Source organism: Sphaeramia orbicularis, chromosome 5, assembly GCF_902148855.1.
Source record: "Sphaeramia orbicularis chromosome 5, fSphaOr1.1, whole genome shotgun sequence".
Classification (NCBI taxonomy): domain Eukaryota; kingdom Metazoa; phylum Chordata; class Actinopteri; order Kurtiformes; family Apogonidae; genus Sphaeramia; species Sphaeramia orbicularis.
Window position 1 is genome coordinate 1,761,935 of NC_043961.1, and position 25,607 is coordinate 1,787,541.

Below are 25,607 nucleotides of genomic sequence, written 5' to 3' on the forward strand. Positions count from 1 at the left end.
TCGATTAATCAGTTGCAGCTCTATTAACAATCAAGGATATTAAAATCATTTTAATTCACATTCCACATACAGACCAATTAGATCTCAAGTGGGTCAGAACCAGTAAAATACTGTCATATTAAACATATAAATAATGAAAACAGCCAATTTTCTCTTTGTTTTAGTGTAAAAAAAGTAAAAATTACAAAAAATGTGAATAACCTGAAATGTCTTAAGAGAAGTAAATGCAATTTTACCAATATTCTGCCTGTTATTAAATGTTTTGTGCATTTTTAATTGTAATGTCAGTTGTAATGCACATGTGTAAAGGATAAACTAATAATCTGTGGCAGAATATTATATAAATATTTAACATTGCACTTGTTTTTCTTCAGAGATTTCCAGTTGTTCATGTTATTCAGATTTTTGTAGATGTAAACATTATCATAATTTAATTGTACTTTTTTACTGTTATTATTTTGCTGCTCTGGTCCCTGGAGGTCATATTGGGCTGAATGTGGAACTGAACTGAAATGAGTTTGACAGCCCTGCAGTAGATTATTTTCAGTGCATCAGGATTGTTATCATCACTGTTGTTGTTATTGTTGTTGTTATAGGAAGGAGGTGAACACTTATTTCTTATGCAACAGTAACTCATGACTGAATGAATGCAGTATGTGGTTAACATGTAGTAAAAGGACAGACGTCATTCAGACTGAATGAACCAACGTCAGCTCCAGCACAACAAAGACTGAGCTGAGTCAGCAGCAACACACACTGACACACACAAATACACACTGACACACACAGACACACTGACACACACAGACACACTGACACACTGACACACACTGACACACACAAATACACACTGACACACACAGACACACTGACACACACTGACACACTGACACACACAGACACACACTGACACACACTGACACACTGACACACTCTGACACACTGACACACACAAATACACACTGACACACACTGACACACTGACACACTCTGACACACTGACACACACAAATACACACTGACACACACTGACACACACTGACACACACAAATACACACTGACACACACTGACACACTGACACACACAGACACACACTGACACACACACACACACACACACACACACACACAGACACACTGACACACACAGACACACACAGACACACACAGACACACTGACACACACTGACACACTGACACACACAGACACACACTGACACACACAGACACACACACACACACACACAGGACACACTGACACCACACAGACACACACAGACACACTGACACACACAGACACACACAGACACACTGACACACACTGACACACACAGACACACTGACACACACTGACACACTGACACACACTGACACACTGACACACACTGACACACACACACACACACACACAGACACACTGACACACACAGACACACACAGACACACTGACACACACTGACACACAGACACACACTGACACACACACAGACACACTGACACACACAGACACACTGACACACACTGACACACACTGACACACACAGACACACTGACACACACAGACACACTGACACACACTGACACACTGACACACACTGACACACTGACACACACAGACACACTGACACACACTGACACACACAGACACACACTGACACACACTGACACACTGACACACACAGACACACTGACACACACAGACACACACAGACACACACTGACACACAAATACACACTGACACACACTGACACACACAGACACACTGACACACACTGACACACTGACACACACTGACACACTGACACACACTGACACACACACACACACACACACACACAGACACACTGACACACACAGACACACACAGACACACTGACACACACAGACACACACAGACACACTGACACACACTGACACACACAGACACACTGACACACACTGACACACTGACACACACTGACACACTGACACACACTGACACACACAGACACACTGACACACACTGACACACACTGACACACACAGACACACACAGACACACACAGACACACTGACACACACTGACACACTGACACACACAGACACACACTGACACACACAGACACACACACACACACACACAGACACACTGACACACACAGACACACACAGACACACTGACACACACAGACACACACAGACACACTGACACACACTGACACACACAGACACACTGACACACACTGACACACTGACACACACTGACACACTGACACACACTGACACACACACACACACACACACAGACACACTGACACACACAGACACACACAGACACACTGACACACACTGACACACAGACACACACTGACACACACACAGACACACTGACACACACTGACACACAAATACACACTGACACACACTGACACACACTGACACACACTGACACACACTGACACACACAGACACACTGACACACACTGACACACACACACACACACACACAGACACACTGACACACACAGACACACACAGACACACACTGACACACAAATACACACTGACACACACTGACACACACTGACACACACTGACACACACTGACACACACTGACACACACAGACACACTGACACACACAGACACACTGACACACACAAATACATACTGACACACACAGACACACACAGACACACTGACACACACTGAGACACACTGACACACACAGACACACTGACACACACAGACACACACTGAGACACACTGACACACACAGACACACTGACACACACACAGACACACAAATACACACTGAGACACACTGACGCACACAGACACACACAAATACACACTGACACACTGACACACACAAATACACACAAATACACACTGACACACACAAATACACACTGACACACACAGACACACTGACACACACACAGACACACAAATACACATTGAGACACACTGACGCACACAGACACACACAGACACACACTGACACACACAGACACACTGACACACACAGACACACTGACACACACAGACACACACTGAGACACACTGACACACTGACACACACACAGACACACTGACACACACACAGACACACAAATACACACTGAGACACACTGACGCACACAGACACACACAAATACACACTGACACACTGACACACACAAATACACACTGACACACACAGACACACTGACACACACAGACACACTGACACACACACAGACACACAAATACACATTGAGACACACTGACGCACACAGACACACAAATACACACTGACACACTGACACACACAAATACACACTGACACACAAATACACACACAGACACACTGACACACACAGACACACTGACACACACAGACACACTGACACACACAAATACACTGACACACACAAATACACACTGACACACTGACACACACACAAATACACTGACACACACAAATACACTGACACACACAAATACACTGACACACACAAATACACACTGACACACACAGACACACTGACACACACAGACACACTGACACACACACAAATACACTGACACACAAATACACACTGACAGACACACAAATACACACTGACAGACACACAAATACACACTGACAGACACACAAATACACACAGAGACACACAAATACACACAGACACACTGACACACACAAGTACACACTGGCACACACAGACACACACAAATACACACAGACACACACAAATACACACAGACACACACAAATACACACTGACACACACAGACACACTGACACACACACAGATACACAAATACACACTGACACACACAAATACACACTGAGACACACAGACACACACTGTGACACACAAATGCACACTGACACACACACAGACACACATACACACACTGAGACACACATACACACACTGAGACACACATACACACACTGAGACACACATACACACACTGAGACACACAGACACACACTGAGACACACAAATACACACTGACACACACACACAGACACACAAATACACACACAAATACACACTGACACACACACAGACACACAGACACACATACACACACTGAGACACACATACACACACTGAGACACACAGACACACACTGAGACACACAGACACACACTGAGACACACAAATACACACTGACACACACACAGACACACAAATACACACTGACACACACTGAGACACACAAATACACACTGACACACACACAGACACACAAATACACACTGACACACACACAGACACACAAATACACACTGACACACACTGACACACAAATACACACTGACACACACTGAGACACACAAATGCACACTGAGACACACAAATACATACTGACACACTCTGGGACACTCCACACACACAGACACACACTGAGACACACAAATACACACAGACACACACTGCGACACACAGACACACACTGAGACACACAAATACACACTGCGACACACAGACACACACTGAGACACACAGACACACACTGAGACACACAAATACACACTGCGACACACAGACACACACTGCGACACACAGACACACACAGACACACACACTCATAATGCTGCTGCTCCACACTCAGGTGAGGATATATCAACATTTTTTTAATGTTTTATTCATGTTGTATTTCTCTTGTGTCTGTCGTGTTGTGTTTCTGTTGTGTGTCTGTCGTGTTGTGTGTCTGCTGTGTTGTGTGTCTGCTGTGTTGTGTGTCTGCTGTGTTGTGTGTCTGTTGTGTGTCTGCTGTGTTGTGTGTCTGTTGTGTGTCTGCTGTGTTGTGTGTTTGTTGTGTTGTGTGTCTGCTGTGTTGTGTGTCTGTTGTGTTGTGTTTCTGTTGTGTTGTGTGTCTGCTGTGTTGTGTTTCTGTTGTGTGTCTGCTGTGTTGTGTCTGTTGTGTGTCTGCTGTGTTGTGTGTCTGTTGTGTGTCTGCTGTGTTGTGTGTTTGTTGTGTTGTGTGTCTGTTGTGTTGTGTTTCTGTGTGTTGTGTGTCTGTTGTGTTTCTGTTGTGTTGTGTTTCTGTTGTGTGTCTGCTGTGTTGTGTGTCTGCTGTGTTGTGTTTCTGTTGTGTGTCTGTTGTGTGTCTGCTGTGTTGTGTGTCTGTTGTGTGTCTGCTGTGTTGTGTGTCTGCTGTGTGTGTGTCTGTTGTGTGTCTGCTGTGTTGTTGTGTCTGTTGTGTGTCTGTTGTGTGTGTTTCTGTTGTGTGTCTGTTGTGTGTCTGTTGTGTGTCTGTGTGTGTGTTTCTGTGTGTTTCTGTTGTGTGTCTGTCTGTGTGTCTGCTGTGTTGTGTGTCTGCTGTGTTGTGTGTCTGTTGTGTGTCTGCTGTGTTGTGTGTCTGTTGTGTGTCTGTTGTGTTGTGTTTCTGTTGTGTGTCTGCTGTGTTGTGTGTCTGTTGTGTTGTGTTTCTCTTGTGTTGTGTTTCTGTTGTGTTTCTGTTGTGTGTCTGTTGTGTGTCTGCTGTGTTGTGTTTCTGTTGTGTGTCTGTTGTGTGTCTGCTGTGTTGTGTTTCTGTTGTGTGTCTGTGTGTGTCTGTTGTGTGTCTGCTGTGTTGTGTTTCTGTTGTGTGTCTGCTGTGTTGTGTTTCTGTTGTGTGTCTGTTGTGTGTCTGCTGTGTTGTGTTTCTGTTGTGTGTCTGTTGTGTGTCTGCTGTGTTGTGTTTCTGTTGTGTGTCTGTTGTGTGTCTGCTGTGTTGTGTTTCTGTTGTGTGTCTGTTGTGTGTCTGCTGTGTTGTGTTTCTGTTGTGTGTCTGTTGTGTGTCTGCTGTGTTGTGTTTCTGTTGTGTGTCTGTTGTGTGTCTGCTGTGTTGTGTTTCTGTTGTGTGTCTGTTGTGTGTCTGCTGTGTTGTGTGTCTGTTGTGTTCCAGGCTCTGGACAGTGATCGCCTCGTTCTGCAGAAGATGAAGAAAGCTGCCAAAGCCAAGTACGCCTCAGGACAAGGTACAGACCCTCATTAAACCACAGTTGAATTCAACAGAGGATTCAGAACAGCCTCCACCACTGGTTCAGGGTTCGCTGGTTTTCCCTCGTTTGTTTGTTTGAGACGGTGAAGAGTCAGAAAAAAAGAAGACGATGCATGGTGCAGGCCTGGAGCTGAACGGGTTTCGTTGTATGTCACGCGGCGGCTCCAGGTGTGAAGCTCATATGATGATTTCAACCAGTGGATCGTCTTCTGCATGTGTAGGCCTCAACACACATCAGCTGGTGGATCTACAGAAGAAACCCACTGGATTTAATGGAAAACCAAAGCATTTACCACCTTTTAATGCTGTCATTTATTCTCAGCATTGTTCAGATGTTTAGGGGCTGAAGACACAAAGTATTTCAGGTTCATTTGTCTTATTAGTCTTCAGGTTTCCAGCAGTAATGAAGGTTTGTTCATTATGCTCCATATGTATTCTATTGTGTACCAGGGTTACAGTAGTTTTGGATTTTTGATTATAGTTTAATTTTATTTAGTTTTGAATTTTTTTCCTTTAATTCAGTTAGTAAAAAAAAAAATCAAAATATTTTTATTTGTTGTCCAGAACACAGTGCACAGGTGTTCAGGTGTTACAGACAAGGTGTATGAATAGATGCGTGTTAACATCTTAGCACATTAAGACAAAGCAGAGTAAAGGGAAATAAAATAAAATAGAAAATAAACAAAAACCAAAAATAATCCCCAGTCACTGCCAGCGAGCTTTTGAATAATTCAGTTAGTTTTAATACGTTTTTAGAGCAGGTTTACTAGTTTTTATTAGTTTTCGTTTTTTCTAAATGCTTAGTTTTAGCATTAGTTTTAGTTATTTCATATCTTCGACGTTCCTCGCCGTCATATTCAAACTAATCCCGTACAGGACTCTACTTTCCCCCAACTTTAGTCTCCATGTTTCCAGGTAGAGTGGGGACCAGAAGACGACTGGAAACCACAAGTGAACACAAGTGACGGACCATTAAATATCGTACGGTGCTGCTAGCTAAAATTGCTTGAGGGAAATAAATCGATTTCGTATCAATCTGACATTGACAAAAATGAAAACGAAGGGAATTTTATCCATAATTTTTATACGTTTTCATTAGTTTTGTAAATGCACAATACAGTTTCAGTTAGTTATGTTTTTTTCTTTTAATTATAATTTTTATTTATTTCTGTTAAAGAAAATGTTTTTACAGTTCTAGTTTTGGTCATTTTGTTAGTTTTCGTTAACGATAATAACCTTGATCCTGACCCATGTGGTTCTGTCGGGTCTAGATGTATTAATGTGTGATCAGGTCTTAAAGCGTTCCTGGAGAACCCTGACACCTCTGCTGAAGGACTGGTCTAATCTGGATCATGTCCTACTACCCTTAACCTGGTCTTGGTCGTGACCCGGTTCAGGACCGGTTTCACCATGGTTTCATCCTGATGTTTCCTCCTGGTGGAACCGGTCCACAGACACTAACCCTGTGTCCGCTCCGTTTGTCAGATCACCTGTCTCACCTGGAGCAGTTCATCCACTCCATGGAGAAGCTGTCCGTCAACTGCCACTCAAACGGAGAGACCGAGGTAGGCTCCGCCTTCTGCCGATTCGCCGACTTCTCCAAAGAGCTCCTGTCTCCGATGAAGAACCTGGTGAGTCATTAGCACAGAGGGCAAAGGTCACGACACTTCAAGGGTCAGAGTCAAACTAGAGCCAAACACAAAAACCAGAACTCCAGGTTTAACCCAAAACAATGAAACCAGAAGGAAACTGAAGGACGCGGACGTTCACATTAAGGATTCAAATCAGTTTATCATTCCATCACAGAGAAAGAACGAAAGTAGTTACTGAGGACCCGTTAGCCATAGCAATATACAGGGTGTCCCATAAGTCTCCATACATAGGAAAAATAAACGTCTCTTGACATAAACCATTTTTATTTATATAATATGCTCTATATGACTGCCATTTTTTTGGGAACACATTTCAATGCGTGTCTGCTGAAGAACTATAAAGAAGAAATATAAAGAAATACATGTTAGAACCATATGTGTATGGAATGTATTATGTCTCCTATGTATGGAAACTTATGGGACACCCTGTAGAATAAATAACTAATAAATAAATGGATACATTAAAATCAACTAAAATCTAATGCTAATTTAAAAAATAAAGTAAAATGTACGTCTAAAATTTAGCTTTAAAATACCTACATAAATAATGGCACATTTACAACCCTAACCTAACCTAAACACAGTACACACTGAAGTACAGTATAAAAACAGCAGAGCAAAGTGCAAGGTGCAAATATCTTTTATATAGAAATTTTCGTTGTCAACCATCTTTGGCACCATTTTCATTTTATCATGTTTTTATTAGTCTCATGACTTTTTCTTTTTTTAAACTGTTTTTATTATACAGTTATGTATTTTAACAACAAAAACCCCCCAGTAATACAGCAAAATACGCAGACTAAAAAGCTTGTTGTATTTTGATGTAACTTTCTTTTTGTCCCATCTTTTAGACCACGGGTGTCAAACATATGGCCCGTGGACCAACACCGGCCCACCAAAGGGTCCAATCCAGCCTGTGGCATGAATTTGTGAAATACAAAAATTACACTGAAGATATTATCAATCATTTTAATTCAAGTTCCACATACAGACTAATTTGATCTCAAGTGGATGAAACCAATAAAATAATAACATAATCAGTTATCAATATTGACAACTATACATTTTTTTCTGTTTTAGTCTAAAAAAAAAAAGTAAAATCACATGAAAATGTTTAAATTTACAAACTCTCCTTTTACCAATAATTTGAATAACCTGAACAAATATGAACAACCTGAAGTGTCTTAAGAGAAGTAAGTGTAATTTTACTAATATTCAGCCTGTTACTAAATGTTTTATATGTTTGTAGATCCACTGTGATCTGTAAATATAACACACATGTGTAAATGATGAAGTGAGGTATGATATTGTTAAAATTGCTCTTATATTTCAGGTTCATATTCAGATTTTTAGATAATGTAATTTTACCTTTCTCACAGTTTTTTACCGGTCTGGCTCACTTCAGATCATAGTGGACTGTATGTGGCCCCTGAACTAAACTGAGTCTGACACCCCTGTTTTTATGCTATTGCATCTTTAGCGTCATTTTTGTCTTAATGCATCTTTTTACATAATTTTCATGTTGAGAAGCTTTTATGTTTTGTCTTATTGCATCTTTTTTGTTTTTTTTTTCTCCATCTTGTCATATCTTTTACACTTTCCTTGTTTTATCTTTTACACCATGTTCATCTTTTTTTTTACACTTAGTTTTTATTAGTTATTGATTATTTTGTCATACAGAACATAACAAACCACCTATTAATTGTATTTAAAGAAACTAATCCATTTGCCCCATCTTATTATTATGTAAAGTTCAGCTTGCAGCCTCAGCATAAATGTTAATCTCTTCATTTTGTGAATTTCATTAACAATTTTCAACCAGTCCTCCTGCCATGTTCATCTTATTACCAACAACCCTCAGTTTTCTACAAGTTTAAGTCGGGACCCAAAATCTTTAAACTTAGAACAGAAATAATGAAATTTGTTGTGATAATGAAATCATTATTAAATATATCTGCAGAAGCTCCATCAGTAAAACTAGTGACGTTGTGAACATGTCTGCATTTAGTGATGTGTAGTGTTTTGTAAAATGAAATGAAGTTTAAATGATATAAAATGTGTTTGTCTTCCTGTGAACAGCTGAAGAGCATGCTCCACAACATCAACTTCTTCCTGGACTCCCTGGTTAAAGGAGACCTGAGGGAGGTCAAGGGGGTGAGACGTCTGCTGTCACGGGTTTCATCATGATGAGGACTCTCCAGTCGACAGGTTTGGTCATTAATTCTCTGTTTTGCTGCAGGACCTGAAGAAGCCTTTTGACCGAGCCTGGAGGGACTACGAGAGCAGATTGTGAGTAATTATCAATGTGTTCGTAGACGTTGGTCACATGGTCTTTTAGGCTCATTTTCTCAAGACTGCATCTCTAAAACACAGGTGTCAAACATGCGGCCCGGGGGCCAAAACTGGCCCGCCAAAGGTTCCAGTCCAGCCCGCAGGATGAATTTACAAAGTGCAGAAGATATTAACAGTCAAGGGCGTCGAACTGGAAAATACCAGCATAATAACCTAGAAAAAATGACTCCAAATTTTCTTCTTGGTTTAATGTGAAAAAAAATAATCTGATATCATGCGTATAAATAATGGGAACACCAGTTTAATCTCTTTGATTTATTGCAAAGAACATCAAACTCTGATCTCCTTTAATAATAAAACGTCAATAACCTGAACAAATATGAACAACCTGAAATGTGTAAAGAAAAATAAGTGTAATTTTAACCATATTCTGCCTGTTTTGTGTCTTGGTAGATCTGATCTGTAATGCACATGTAGAAATCATAAATTGAGGCAGAATATTGATCAACTTTTTCTTATTATTATTTCTTCTTATTTTTCTTCAGAAATTTCAGTTTTTTTCAGGTAATTCACATCCTTTTTGTTTGGATAGTTTGTAAAATGTAACTGTTTTTCATAATTTAATGTCACTTTTAGCATTAAAAAAATTTGTAGTTGTCATTATTTCTGGGTTATTCTTTTCTTATTTGACTGGTTCGACCCACTGCAGATCAAATCAGGCTGAATGTGGAACCTGAAAGAACATGAGTTTGAGAGCCCTGATCTAATATATCCTTTTCTCAACCGTCAGGCATAGGAGCAGGTGAAATAAAGTAATAGAAAGAACATTAAAAAATAAATAAATAAATAAACCAGAAAGCCCAGGTCTTGAACAATAAGCATTTGGGCATAACCATGTAGTTGTGATTGTTTATTTAGATAAAATAAAATCAGGCCTCTGGATTATCATACACTACAAACAAAAAGTTAAGAATATTTAATTTTTCACACACAAAAAAAGTAAAAAGCGCTGTGCAAGAATCCCAACTGAAAAAAACTGCCCAAAAATTAAAAATATCCGTAACTTTTTGTTTGTAGTGTATATTGAACCCATTTTTCCTAACATGAAGCAAAAAGTTCTAGTCTGTGATGTACCAATGTGGTTATTTTCTCTGTTTTGTAAATGTCTATTGTTACGTCCATCCATGCTGACAAGGATGGATTTTCAGTTGAGGTTTCCTTTAACACCTTTAAATAATTTCTGATTGGCTGCGGTGGAAGGGGCGGGACTTCACATGTCCATTTAGTGAAGTAAACGTTGACTGGTCGCTGTACATTTTCCATCTATATTATTATTGAAAGTTTTTCCCACATAACTCACCCTGTAGCTTTAAGAAAATCCAAGCAAATTCTACATCAGAACAGAATTGTGTAAAAATGGTAAAATTCTCATTTGTTTCCGATGGGAAGACAAATTAAGCTCCTTGTCTGGAGCCTTGTTTCTTCATCAGCCCTTCACACACAAACATGGATCAAACTTTGAACAAGTCGGAAGGTGTTTGACTTTATTTAGGCCAGTCAGTTTTGAGTATGAATGAATGAATGCATTATTTTTATTATTGTGTCTTGTATAAGAATATGCCCAGCCCTTACATGGGCTTATAAGACACCAAAAATATAAACCAAAGACCAAATACCAGACAATAAGCATTTCTGAGTATTTCTAAAATTGCTGTTTTAATTTGGTACTTTTTTGTGTATGTTTCTCATTTTCAAATGGGTGTCGACTAGATGATGGCATCACTAGAGGGAACTATCCACTTCTTATCTCTTCAACCTGCTGTTTCTTTGAGACCGTTTCTAGTCATTTTCCCAGATTTATCACAGATTTGTTTGCATTCGTCTTCTTTCAGACGATGTGATGTCCAAAGTCCAGTGACTTACCATCTGTCTCCACCTGACTGACCATTAAACCCAATAATTAACCAGAGCAGACCATTCTGTACGAACACAGGAAATGGGTTTTATCACTTAATGTTTCTAACACTATTTCTGAGTTGAGTGTGTAGTCTTGTCGCTTGAAAACAGAACTGTTGCCAAAAAAGAAAAGGAAAAAAACACCCTAGTCCTCCACACATGAAGCAAATAACATTTTTTTTTTCCAGTGCAAATTTTGCTTTTCATTTGGTATAATAATCCTGGTACGTACTGGTTGTTTCATTTCTAATCCTGAGTAAAAATGTATATTTTTATATACTGAAATGATACTTACTATTAGCATGCAACATGTGTTAATATCAAACAAAGTACTCTGGTTCTGAAATACACAAACATTTCAGTTTTTAGTATTTCTTAAAGTGTGTAATTAGTAAAAGAGAAACCATCAAAGCATATTTTTGGAAATTGTACTGATAATATACAAACTTAGTTTGTATTTATTATTATTATTTTTGATTGTATTTAGTAAATTTATTCAAAGTCTACTCTCTTTAAATGCATTATCAATCATATGACTATATACTTTAAAATATATTTATGTCATTGTTTAGCTTTATGAATTTTTTTATTGTATTTAATGTGCTTTAACAGTATATTAATAGAAAGTACTGAATTTAATAAAACATCACAAACATACTTCACATAATTCATTAAAAATAATTAAATAAATAATAATAATATCTGTACTGTATTTACATTTAAAGGCTGCTTCATAAAATCTGAATGACACTGATCCTGGGTCAGTAAAACCTGAATGTGAACCTGGGTGTGTGTTTCTGTTTGTGTACCTGTGTGTGTTGTGTTTGTGTGTCGTGTGTGTGTAGTAAACAGGTGGAGAAGGAGAAGCGTGAGTTGGCTCGTCAGTACGGGATGGTGAGGAGTGAGGTGAGCGGAGGAGAAATCGCCGAAGAGCTTGAGAAGGAAAGGCGCTCCTTCCAACTGAGCATGTGCGAGGTCAGTGGTCCCTCCCACTTCCGTGGCTCCGCCTCCCTGTACTCTTTGACAGTGTTTGTGATTTTTGTGTCTTTCAGTATTTGATCAAAGTCAATGAGATTAAAACCAAGAGGGGAGTGGACCTGCTGCAGAACCTCATCAAACATTACCACAGCCACAACAAGTATGAATGCACCTGAACGCACCACATGTACACACCTGAATGCACCTGAACGCACCACATATACACACCTGAATGCACCTGAACACACCACATATACAACCCTGAATGCACCAGATGTATACACCTGAATGCACCTAGACACCAGATATACACCCCTGAATGCACCTGAACACACCACATATACACCCCTGAATGCACCTGAACACACCACATATACACACCTGAATGCACCTGAACACACCACATATACACACCCGAATGCACCTGAACACACCACATATACACACCCGAATGCACCTGAACACACCACATATACACACCCGAATGCACCTGAACACACCACATATACACACCCGAATGCACCTGAACACACCACATATACACACCCGAATGCACCCAAATGCACCAGATATACACACCCGAATGCACCAGATATACACACCCGAATGCACCAGATATACACACCCGAATGCACCAGATATACACACCCGAATGCACCTGAACACACCAGATATGCACCCCTGAATGCACCAGACATACACACTCAAATGCACCTTAATGCACCAGATATACACACCGGAATGCACCAAATATACACCATTGCATGCACCAGAGGTATACACCTGAATGCACCAGAAATATACACCTGAACACACCAGATATACACACCTGAATGCACCTGAACACAACAGATACACACCCATGAATGCATCATACATATACACCTGAATGCATCAGACACATACACTTGAATGCATCAGACACATACCCATGAATACGTCAGATACACTGTATACACCTGAATGCATCAGACACATACACTTGAATGCATCAGACACATACACTTGAATGCATCAGACACATACACCTGAATGCATCAGACACATACACCTGAATGCATCAGACACATACACTTGAATGCATCAGACACATACACTTGAATGCATCAGACACATACACTTGAATGCATCAGACATATGCACCTGAATGCATCAGACACATACACTTGAATGCATCAGACACATGCACCTGAATGCATCAGACACATACACTTGAATGCATCAGACACATACACTTGAATGCATCAGACACATACACCTGAATGCATCAGACACTATGCACCTGAATGCATCAGACACATACACCTTGAATGCATCAGACACATGCACCTGAATGCATCAGACACATACACCTGAATGCATCAGACACATACACTTGAATGCATCAGACACATACACCTGAATGCATCAGACACATACACTTGAATGCATCAGACACATGCACCTGAATGCATCAGACACATACACTTGAATGCATCAGACACATACACCTGAATGCATAGACATGCATACACTTGAATGCATCAGACACATACACCTGAATGCATCAGACACATACACTTGAATGCATCAGACACATGCACCTGAATGCATCAGACACATGCACTTGAATGCATCAGACACATGCACCTGAATGCATCAGACACATACACTTGAATGCATCAGACACATACACTTGAATGCATCAGACACATACATCTGAATGCATCAGACATGCATACACTTGAATGCATCAGACACATGCACCTGAATGCATCAGACACATACACTTGAATACATCAGACACATGCACCTGAATGCATCAGACACATACACTTGAATGCATCAGACACATACACCTGAATGCATCAGACATGCATACAGTTTAAAAACCTGAACACAGCTGAACAGGTTTTCTTCTGTACTCTGAACATGTGTGTATGTGTGTGTGTGTTTGTGTAGCTTCCTGCAGGAGTGTGTTTCCACCACTCAGAGGTTGAAGCAGTACATGGAAGAGTTGAACGGGGTCCTGACCACGGTAACCCACTGTTAAACATGTTTGTAAAGATCCACCTATTTGTGGAAGTACTGCAGTGAAAGTACTGAATCACTCTCCACCATGTATAAATAGTTATAAACTCATGTCTGTTCAGTGTATTTGTTACAGAACAGTCATATGTGTTACTGTGTAAAGCACCCTGTACTGGACAGGTTGGATAAAAGTTGTGTCATCTGAGTGTAGAAAGAGTTTACATAAAGAGAAATGAGTGAAGCGACAGCAGCTTTGAGTCTGTTCAGTTCAGGACGCAGACAGGATGTGGAGGATGGTCAGTGTAGATGAAACCATTATCAGCCCCATGCGTCCAGGTGAGCTGCTCACCTGCCCAGGTGTGTGTCTGTGCAGGTGAAGCAGCGTCAGGAGGAGGAGAAGAGGCAGCTGGTTTCCCTCAGAGACCAGCTGAGACCGGCCGTCGCCACAGAGCAGGTAAAACACCCCTCATACTCCACATACGGTGTCAGGACCAGACGCAGACGGCTCCAGGGAAACGTCTGGAGTCAGTTCTGCTGTGTTTGATGTGACTGAGACGTGAACAGTCAGAGGGAGGGGGATCCTAAAGACAACAGGACCGTTTCTGTTTATACATACAGTTGAATAGGCAGCCAGTAAGAAGTCTGTACGAGGAAATGGTTCAAAGTAGAACCAGCCACCACTGATGAACTGGGATGGTGTGATTGTATGAGGTGGTGCGTTCCCCTGTTCTGTTTTGTTGTGTTATTGCTTTAACTGAAAATTATTGGTCTGTAAAAGGAAATTCTGGAAGGGCAGTATGGATATAATCACTGAAACTATCGACAGCCGTCCTATCGTATTTTCTTGAATGATGAAGGCTGTAATCAATAGGGCTGTTAGAAAATATCGGTTCTGCAGTATATTGAGATATTTAATTTTATGTACTGTATTGATATTAAAAAGTACTGTATCGATATTTTTAGGTATTTATTCAAATGCAGATATTGTGGAGGTTCATTTTTGTTTTTTGTTTTTCTTTGTTGTTTATATTTCATTTATTATTGTTTAACGCTGTTTGATTAAATAATGGTTATTTGAATCATCCTAAAAGCACTTTTTACTGTCTGAGAGGCAGATGGGAGTTCCTTTGTTGGGATTACACAAAAATAATGTTATGATGTTAGTTATGAACTAATAGAATATGAACATTTGAGCAGGATCTTAAACTATAATGTCTAACATCTGTCTGATCAAATTAAAAAAAAATTGTTAAAATGTTATGTTAAAAAAATGTGTGTATATTTCTGGTGTAATTCAATTCTTCCAGGATTTTTTTTTCAAAAAGAAACAAAAAAAGCTACAAAATTTTCCTTGTTAATAGTATCGTGATATATCGTATCGTGATCCTAGTATTGTGATTTGTATCGTATTGCCAGATTTTTGCCGATACACAGCCCTTGTAATTAATGTATGTGATGGACATTTGCCTTTCCAATAAAAAGATAATTACAAAAAAAAAAAAATACACTTGAATAGTGAAAATTGCCTGTTACGTGGACTGTAAGGTGTCAGATATTAAAGACCACTCCCCATCTTAAAAAGTCAATCACAACAAGTAGACTGGATGGGACGGCCGTGACAGTCCAGCTCCAATCAGGACTAGTGTTCCTTAGACCATTTTAGAACCGAACCCCATCTGTGTGTTACACCTGGTGTTCACTCAGGATAAATGCATTCTGTCTTTTACCTAAAGTTATGACCGTGAAAATGTCTATTTGCATTTTTTTTGCTGAATGTGCACATTCCCATTCTACTTGTTTCCTATTCAACAATAACAGAGGTTGAGCTGGAGCTTAGACTGGGTCTTTGTGTCCTGAGGAAACTTAGGTTTTTAGACTTTGATTAATTACTTTCAGGTGCAGAGTCGTCCGGTGTAGGAACCACTTGGTTTAGGTGCAGGAGCTAAAATTAGGTTTAGGAAGAGATCTGGGTTGGCCAGAATGCCTCAGGTCAGTCTCCCATGTGAAATAGGAGTTCATCTGATAAAACGGAACAAAAATAAACACGTTTTTAGCTCACCGGCCGATAACCCAGGAGCTATTGTGAAGGCGCTGTGTTCGTCGTTGTCTTTGTAGACATCGTCCCAAGGAAGCTAGATAAAAGATTTGAAATGAAAGCGGCCAGAGACGATGTTTGAAGAAACTGCGAACAAAGTGTGTTCACGGTTTTCAGAAATTCAGATTTCACATTTTTTACAAATTTTTGAAATATTAAAAATGTAACCTTGTTGAGCTGCATTATGTAATTAATTCCCATTATGTAATAAAAGTTCAAAATGTAATAAGAATGTCACGTCATCTTGTACAAAAGCCGCATTATGTAATAAACTGACGCATTTTGTAATAAACTATGTCAATGCATTATGTAGTAAATTTTTTCACATTATGTAGTAAGTTATGACAATTCGAGAAATTCATTACAAAATGCACTTGACACATTTTTATTTTTAAAAAAATGTAATAACATGGTTCATTATGTAATAACAATCCAAATTAATATAATTTCAGAGCAGTTTAAAAGAAATTAGTCACAGGAGCTACAGGTAATGGAATCAGAACTGTAACCACACAGTTTAAAGATGAATTTAGCACATTACATTTTCCTGAAAATAAAAATGTGTCAAGTGCATTTTGTAATAAATTTCTCAAATTGTAATAACTTACTACATAATGCAAAAAAATTTACTACATAATGTGTTGACGTAGTTTATTACAAAATGTGTCAGTTTATTACATAATGCGGCTTTTGTACAAGATGACGTGACATTCTTATTACATTTTGAACTTTTATTACATAATGGGAATTTATTACATAATACGGCTCAACAAACCTTTACTTATAATGGTCCATATTTTGATGGCTTTTGATGTCTGTATTTTTTATATAATATTTGACAGCCAGTGTCTGTGTGTCAGTTTCTGCATTCTTTATGTATTGTTTGTGTTTTATTTATGTGTTGTTTGTGTGTCTGTAGGATTGCGCGCCTAAACAGGTGTACAGTATGCATCAGCTGCTGGGAGACAAACAGTACGGCACTGAGAGGACAGGATTCCTCTACAAGAAGAGTGATGGGTACATGCTTTCATCAGACGTTTTACTTTGTTTAATTGGACCGTGGATCAGTTCCAATATGTATTTACTTTTACACTGTATTATATAAAGTGATGATCACTGTTCAGAGATGCTGAAAGACGATCCGTTTTACCGTCATTTTTGTCTGTTTTGTGTATTTGTGTTTCAGTTTGAGGAAAATGTGGCAGAAGAGGAAATGTTCAGTTCATAACTGTTACCTGACCATCGCACACGCCACGGTGAGTTCACTGTCTGTCTGGATATATGAGCGCTCCCAAATATATCACTGATGGGACAAACCACAGAAACTCATGAAGCAAATAATTCATGCAGAGGTTTATTTATTCCTTAATGATCTACAACTATTTTTGTTGTAACTTCCAATGACATTATCCTCTGCATTTAGCATTTTCCACTTTAAATCATGTATTTTCTTGTATTTAAATTATTCATCATGTAGATGCTCATAACAGTAAAAAAATATGAAAAGTGACTTTTTCTAAAATATCATTAACTGAACATAATCTGTGTCCATCCACTGTTATTTATCAAACTACATGAAACCCATGTAGAGAAGTAGATTACACCAAAAACTAAGACATATTTCCAACTTTCACCCCAATTTCCTTTAAACATAATCTAAAACACTGTGATCTTACCTACAAGTTCAATGGACCATGACTTTTATTGTTTATTCCCTCTTTAAAAAAGTAGTAAATCAAAATCTTGATACCAACCTTAACCCTTAAATACCTACCAGTATTTTTGTGGTGACTTCTAAGTAAATTTTTCTCTACGTTTAACATTTAAAGTCATTCATCAGTATGTACTATTATATTATCTTGTGAATTTTTCAGTGTAAATCATGTCTTTTTTTTTATATTTAATTCGCTGATCATGTACAGTACAGGCCAAAAGTTTGGACACACCTTCTCATTCTTTGCATTTTCTTTATTTTCATGACTATTTACATTGTAGATTCTCACTGAAGGCGTCAAAACTATGAATGAACACATGTGGAATTATGTACTTAACAAAAAAGTGTGAAATAACTGAAAACATCTCTTATATTCTAGTTTCTTCAAAGTATCCACCCTTAGCTCTGATGACTGCTTTGCACACTCTTGGCATTCTCTTGATGAGCTTCCAGAGGTAGTCACCTGAAATGGTTTCCTAACAGTCTTGAAGAAGTTCCCACAGATGCTTAGCACTTGTTGGTCCTTTTGCCTTCACTCTGCGGTCCAGCTCACCCCAAACCATCTCGATCGGGTTCAGGTCCGGTGACTGTGGAGGCCAGGTCATCTGGTGCAGCACTCCATCACTCTCCTTCTTGGTCAGATATCCCTCACACAGCCTGGAGGTGTGTTTGGGGTCATTGTCCTGTTGAAACATAAATGATGGTCCAACTAAACGCAGACCGGATGGAATGGCATGTCACTTCAGGATGCTGTGGTAGCCATGCTGATTCAGGTTGCCTTCAATGTTGAATAAATCCCCAACAGCGTCACCAGCAAAGCACCCCCACACCATCACACCTCCCCCTCCATGCTTCACGGTGGGAACCAGGCATGTAGCATCCATCCGTTCACCTTTTCTGCGTTGCACAAAGACACGGCGGTTGGATCCAAAGATCTGAAATTTGGACTCATCAGACCAAAGCACAGATTTCCACTGGTCTAATGTCCATTCCTTGGGTTTCTTGGCCCAAATAAATCTCTTGTGTTTGTTGCCTCTCCTGAGCAGTGGTTTCCTAGCAGCTGTTTGACCATGAAGGGCCTGATTCACGCAGTCTCCTCTTAACAGTTGTTGTAGAGATGTGTCTGCTGCTAGAGCTCTGTGTGGTATTCATCTGGTCTCTAATCTGAGCTGCTGTTAATTTGCGATTTCTGAGGCTGGTGACTCAGATGAACTTATCTTCAGCATCAGAGGTGACTCTTGGTCTTCCTTTCCTGGGGCGGTCCTCATGTGAGCCAGTTTCGTTGTAGTGCTTGATGGTTTTTGCGACTGCACTTGGGGACACATTCAAAGTTTTTGAAATTTTCTAGACTGACTGACCTTCATTTCTTAAAGTAATGATGGCCACTCGTTTGTCTTACTTAGCTGATTGGTTCTCGCCATAATATGCATTCTAACAGTTGTCCAATAGGGCTGTCAGCTGTGCATCAACCTGACTTCTGCACAACACAACTGATGGTCCCAACCCCATCAATAAGGCAAGAAATTCCACTAAGTAACCCTGACAAGGCACAGCTATGAAGTGGAAACCATTTCAGGTGACTACCTCTGGAAGCTCATCAAGAGAATGCCAAGAGTGTGCAAGGCAGTCATCAGAGCTAAGGGTGGCTACTTTGAAGAAACTAGAATATAAGAGATGTTTTCAGTTATTTCACACTTTTTTGTTAAGTACATAATTCCACATGTGTTCATTCATAGTTTGATGCCTTCAGTGAGAATCTACAATGTAAATAGTCATGAAAATAAAGAAAATGCAAAGAATGAGAAGGTGTGTCCAAACTTTTGGCCTGTACTGTAGATGTTAATTAAAGCTTGGAGTAAATTCAAAGGTTATTATATTAAAACAGAGAAAAATGACTTTTTCAGAAAAATACATCATTAATCCTACGTAAACCCAGTGTGTCCATCCGCTATCACTGATCCAACTCCATGGGTTTTACTGGTGAATCAGTGTTGTAGAAGATGATGGTGTTTCCATGGTAACTACAGAGCCTCTGAACGTCCAAATGGGTCATATCTGATGACCATGAAAAGATGAAGAACTGCATTTTACACCAATTATTTACACATATTGATAGGATTAGTGGATCAACAGGTATTAAACAGTTTACATTAGTAGATGGTTTTGGTCACTGGCAGCTGTTTAGGTCTTTAAGGGTTGAGGCCAGAATAAAAACATGACTGGAGTTAAAAACTGTTCTCATCATGAACATTTTCATATCCATCAGAATCAGCAATTTACACAATAAATGTTGAATCACTATTTCTTTACAGTTCAAAGCCTTGTTTGTGGTTTGAAAGGTTCAATGAAATGAAAATGTAAATGCTGCAACAGAATGAAAACACTAGGAATAAGAAAATACGATGTAAAAAAAAATGCAACAAGAGAAAAACAATGTAAGATAAGAGCAAAACGTATCAAGCAGTGTTGAGAAAGCATTAAATCAAGTTAATCTGAAGATGAAAACATTATTTATGTAACAGTGTGAATGAAATAAACCCAAAAACAAATGAAAAAGTTTTAATTATATAAGAAATTATACCACTGTATATGACAGTAATGATAATTATTGTCTGCTGTTTTTAGTGTTTGATGTTTACAGTGTTTTAACATGTAGTTAAATAAAGTTTGACTTGAATTGTTCTTCCTGTTTGGTTTCTGCAGCCGAACAAACCTCCAACCAGACTGAACCTCCTCACCTGTCAGGTCAAACCCAGCGTCGAGGACAAAAAGTGCTTCGACCTCATCTCCCGTAAGACGTTTGGTTTTATCTGAACTTCATTATAACCCAGTGTTTCAGTTTTTTAGTCTTCAGCTATGTTAAACATTAAAGTCGACAGCTGATCAGTGACTTTTCAATCCTTTTTGGAACTTCATCAGGTCAGATTTATTTAGAAATGTTGATGATGTTTTTGTATTTATTGAGTTTTTCAGTTTGGTTTTTGACAAGATGGACATTCACTCAATAAATATGAACAAAAATACACAAAGGTTTGGTTTCATTGGTCTTTATTTTATCAAGTATCAAGATAGAGTGATAGAATTAAAAAAGTAGTAAATAAATAAGGATCAGAGCAGAGATCTGATCTGGTGTTTGTGAGTTTTATTTTTATTTAATTAATATTTTGTTTCAGTTTTGTTTGAGCTAAGAGCGTTTAAGTAGTTTTAGTTTAATTTAGAAGATTTTTTTTTTTTGTTCTGATATTTATTATTTACTTGTTATTGGATTTATTCATTCACAGCTGGTTTTCCACTTCATTAACTATAACAGCTGAGACCGATGATGTGTCATGTTGTAAACTGTTTTCATGTCCTTTTATTTATGCTGTCTCTGATTGGTCCAAATTAACTAAGACCCGCCCTCTTACAGGTTAATAAATACCACTTGTGACTGTAACACTTTTTCCATAAATCAGCGTTTAACTGTGTGTTTCAGATAATGTGTGACTGATACCAAACACTGATTCAGATTCTCTTGTGTTGTGTTCACAGACAATCGGACGTATCATTTCCTGGCTGAGGACGAAGCGGAATGTGTGGCGTGAGTTCAGATTAAACTCCTCCCACTGTCCTGAATGTTTTCGCTGTTTTATTCATAAACTCACAGTTACAAAATGAACCTTTAGAGACAGTGTGGTCATGTCCAGGTGGATCTGAGTCAAATTAATCCTTTCATGCATGAATTATGAGAACCTTAATGGGTCCAAACACGGTCATATCTCATCAGAGAGCGAACTTTAATTGTTTGCCATTCCAACTTTTATTTCACTATAAAGTAGCTCCTTGTTTTGGATAATCCCTTATGGTCCAACTAAAGCAAAAATGAATTTAAAAGTAAAAACGTGGGTCAAATTGTCTCTAAAATGTCCCTTCAGAGAAATTTTGAATACCGTTTTTTGACCCTAATCAAATTATTTTTCCTGAGTGTTTTTATTCCTCTTTAGGCCTGAAAAAAAAAATGCGATTGAAAATTTTTTTATGAACCTATTTTTCATGGAGTTGCAAAAATATCCACTCAGCTGGACACCATGCATTTAATTTTTGAAGCAAAGAAACATGTATTTACTGATACACTGTGAGAAAAGTATGAAATACATTTTTTTAATGCTGCTAATCTGATGTTTTGTCACATTTTAACATACTGCAATATTAGTTATTACTCACTTTATGGAGATAAGATGCAAAAAAAAACCCTTTTTGTTTAAAAAAAAAAAAAGGGTTAATTACAGTCCATTAACAATAACAAGCAATTGATTTCCACTCAAACATGTTAGTGTAGATCAGATTTATCTAGAACAGCAAAGTTACAGTACTGGTCTGAATTGCAGTGTATGGGATGATGCATAGGTGCCCACTGTGTTTGATGATATGGAAGTGAAACAATAAAATCCATGAATATATAAGAGAACAGTTTTGAATAGCTGTCCACTCGAGTGACCACTGTGCATGAAAGGGTTAAACTGTGTTGGTGTCCAGGTGGATCTGGGTTAAATTAAACTGTGCTGGTGTCCAGGTGGATCTGGGTTAAATTAAACTGTGTTGGTGTCCAGGTGGATCTGGGTTAAATTAAACTGTGTTGGTGTCCAGGTGGATCTGGTTAAATTAAACTGTGTTGGTGTCCAGGTGGATCTGGGTTAAATTAAACTGTGCTGGTGTCCAGGTGGATCTGGGTTAAATTAAACTGTGTTGGTGTCCAGGTGGATCTCGGTGCTCAGTAACAGTAAACAGGAGGCTCTGAGTGCAGCTCTGGACGGGGGGAAGAGACCAGGAGGAGGTGGGGAGAACAGTGTGGAGGATCTGACTCGAGCCATCACTGATGACATCAGACGGATGCCAGGAAACAGCAGCTGCTGCGACTGCGGAGCTCCAGGTAAACACATTTTACAACGTACAGGGGAACCTCACAGTACTGACTTTAATTCATTCCATGACTGAGCACGTTTGGGATTTATTCATTTTACGAGTCTCTCTACCCCAGTGAAATCACATAGATAGATAGATAGATAGATAGATAGATAGATGTACTTTATTTATCCCAAACTGAAATTACAGGGACATACAGTTGCAGAAAAATTACACTGGGTTACAAAAAAATGTTTTTTGCAAGTTGTCTAGGTTTTTTCAACTGAATTCGGACCATTTTGCACCGCTAAATCCAAAAATCACATCTGTTTTTCTCAATCAGGTCAGGTTTTTTTGCTAATTTGATTTAGAAAAATTTGATCTTCTCACAAAATATAATAATTAATACCAAAATAAGATTGGTAAGCACACTTTATGAAACTTGTGACTTGATTCCTGTTAGGTACAATGGTGTATTCACCGCAGATGGAGCAGAATACGTCAGGCTTATTTTTGCAAGATCTTCTAGTCGAAGCCATTTCATTCACCTGTAATATTAAAAAAAAACATTAATCATGAATTGGCAAAAGTAAAATCTTCAGAACTCGTTTATTGCAAGAAATATGGAAGAATTTTGTATCAAATGATGTGAAAATGCCCATAAATGTAAGCACAAATGTTAAAAAGCCAATATGTAGCATAGTTCAGAAAGTTGACCTGATTGAGCAAAATTAATGTGATTTTTGGATTCAGCACACCAAAATTATCCTAAATCAGCTCAAAAAACTTAATAAATTTGTTGTTGACCAGTGTTATTAGACCACCCTTTGTTTTCTTCAGTTTCTTGTTCATTTTAATGCCTGGTCCAACTAAAGGTCCATTTGTTTGGACAAATATAATGAGAACAACAAAAACAGCTCATAGTAGTTTAATTTCAGAGCTGATATCTATCCATTTAACATGTTTTCTTGATAAAAACCAAAATCACTTCAGTTCTTCCATCAATATCTGTGTCATTGTACTGACAAAAACAGTGCTCTTATTCATTCCATGGTTTCTTTTCTGTCTGTTTTAGTCACATGATACACACAGGAGTTAGGACTGGACTGCAGAACCATTGTTTTTGATGACTTTTGATGGTCTAATCATTTTTTCCATGACTGTATATAATTAATCTTTTCCAGCCCCTCAAAACTACCCAAAAATCCTTTTTTCACTGGTTTTTGAAACAGAGAAAGTGCAGTTAGAAAAAAAATAACAATTACAAAAACAGATAAACTGGTTTTATTAACTTGTTTACGAGGAGGAGGAGGAGGAGGAGGAGGAGAGGAGGAGGAGAGGAGGAGGAGGGCTATTCTGTGGAAGGTGAATCTCCTTCCAGTAAAATGTCAGGTAGAAGAATTTCTGGCGTTTTCTCTTCACTTAATTGGTTCGTTCTGCCTCACTTTCATCACTGTCCACACTTACAGGTTGTTTCATTAAAACCTTATCCAGAAAAATCTGCTTTGTTTTGCCTTTAAAATGTTGTGAAAATGCTCCAGACCATCGTCACGATCGTCACCATCTGCACGACCTGAACTTATTTGTCTGGAGGATTTTTTTCAACTAAATCATAAATGGACTGCACTTATATAGCACATTTATGTTTATGTTTACGCATTTGGCAGACGCTTTTTTCCAAAGCGACTTACAGGGGAAAACCAATTAAATCACTCAATCAATCAAATTTTATTTATATAGCGCCAGATCACAAAAAAGTTATCTCTTGACATTTTATATCTAGAGTTGGTCAAAACCAGACTCTAAGTCAATTCTACAGAAACCCAACAGAATCCTCCTGGAGCAAACACTTGTGACTGGTGACATTTTATATACTGTCATGGTGCCCAAAGCGATTATACAAAGCCTCACATTCTCTCTCACTTACTTAGACACACACACACACACACGCACACACACACACACACACACGCACACACACACCAGACCCACTCTACCAATCATAAACTCTAAAATCATAAACCTCTTTCCACTTTGCCAACACTAGTTTTAATTTCCTGG

At 38.8% G+C, this 25,607-nt stretch overlaps 1 protein-coding gene across 1 annotated transcript in view; it reads left to right on the forward strand.

Moving 5' to 3' along the window:
* Window positions 1–25,607, forward strand: part of LOC115419453 (arf-GAP with SH3 domain, ANK repeat and PH domain-containing protein 2) — a 45,023-nt gene that overhangs the window by 4,636 nt on the left and 14,780 nt on the right. The window contains 13 exon segments of the mRNA XM_075353473.1: window positions 5,873–5,945; window positions 7,454–7,599; window positions 9,700–9,774; window positions 9,860–9,909; window positions 12,714–12,843; window positions 12,921–13,006; window positions 14,788–14,863; window positions 15,230–15,310; window positions 17,871–17,968; window positions 18,138–18,207; window positions 21,369–21,456; window positions 22,197–22,245; window positions 23,402–23,574. Coding sequence (XP_075209588.1) covers window positions 5,873–5,945; window positions 7,454–7,599; window positions 9,700–9,774; window positions 9,860–9,909; window positions 12,714–12,843; window positions 12,921–13,006; window positions 14,788–14,863; window positions 15,230–15,310; window positions 17,871–17,968; window positions 18,138–18,207; window positions 21,369–21,456; window positions 22,197–22,245; window positions 23,402–23,574 — 1,195 coding nt within the window.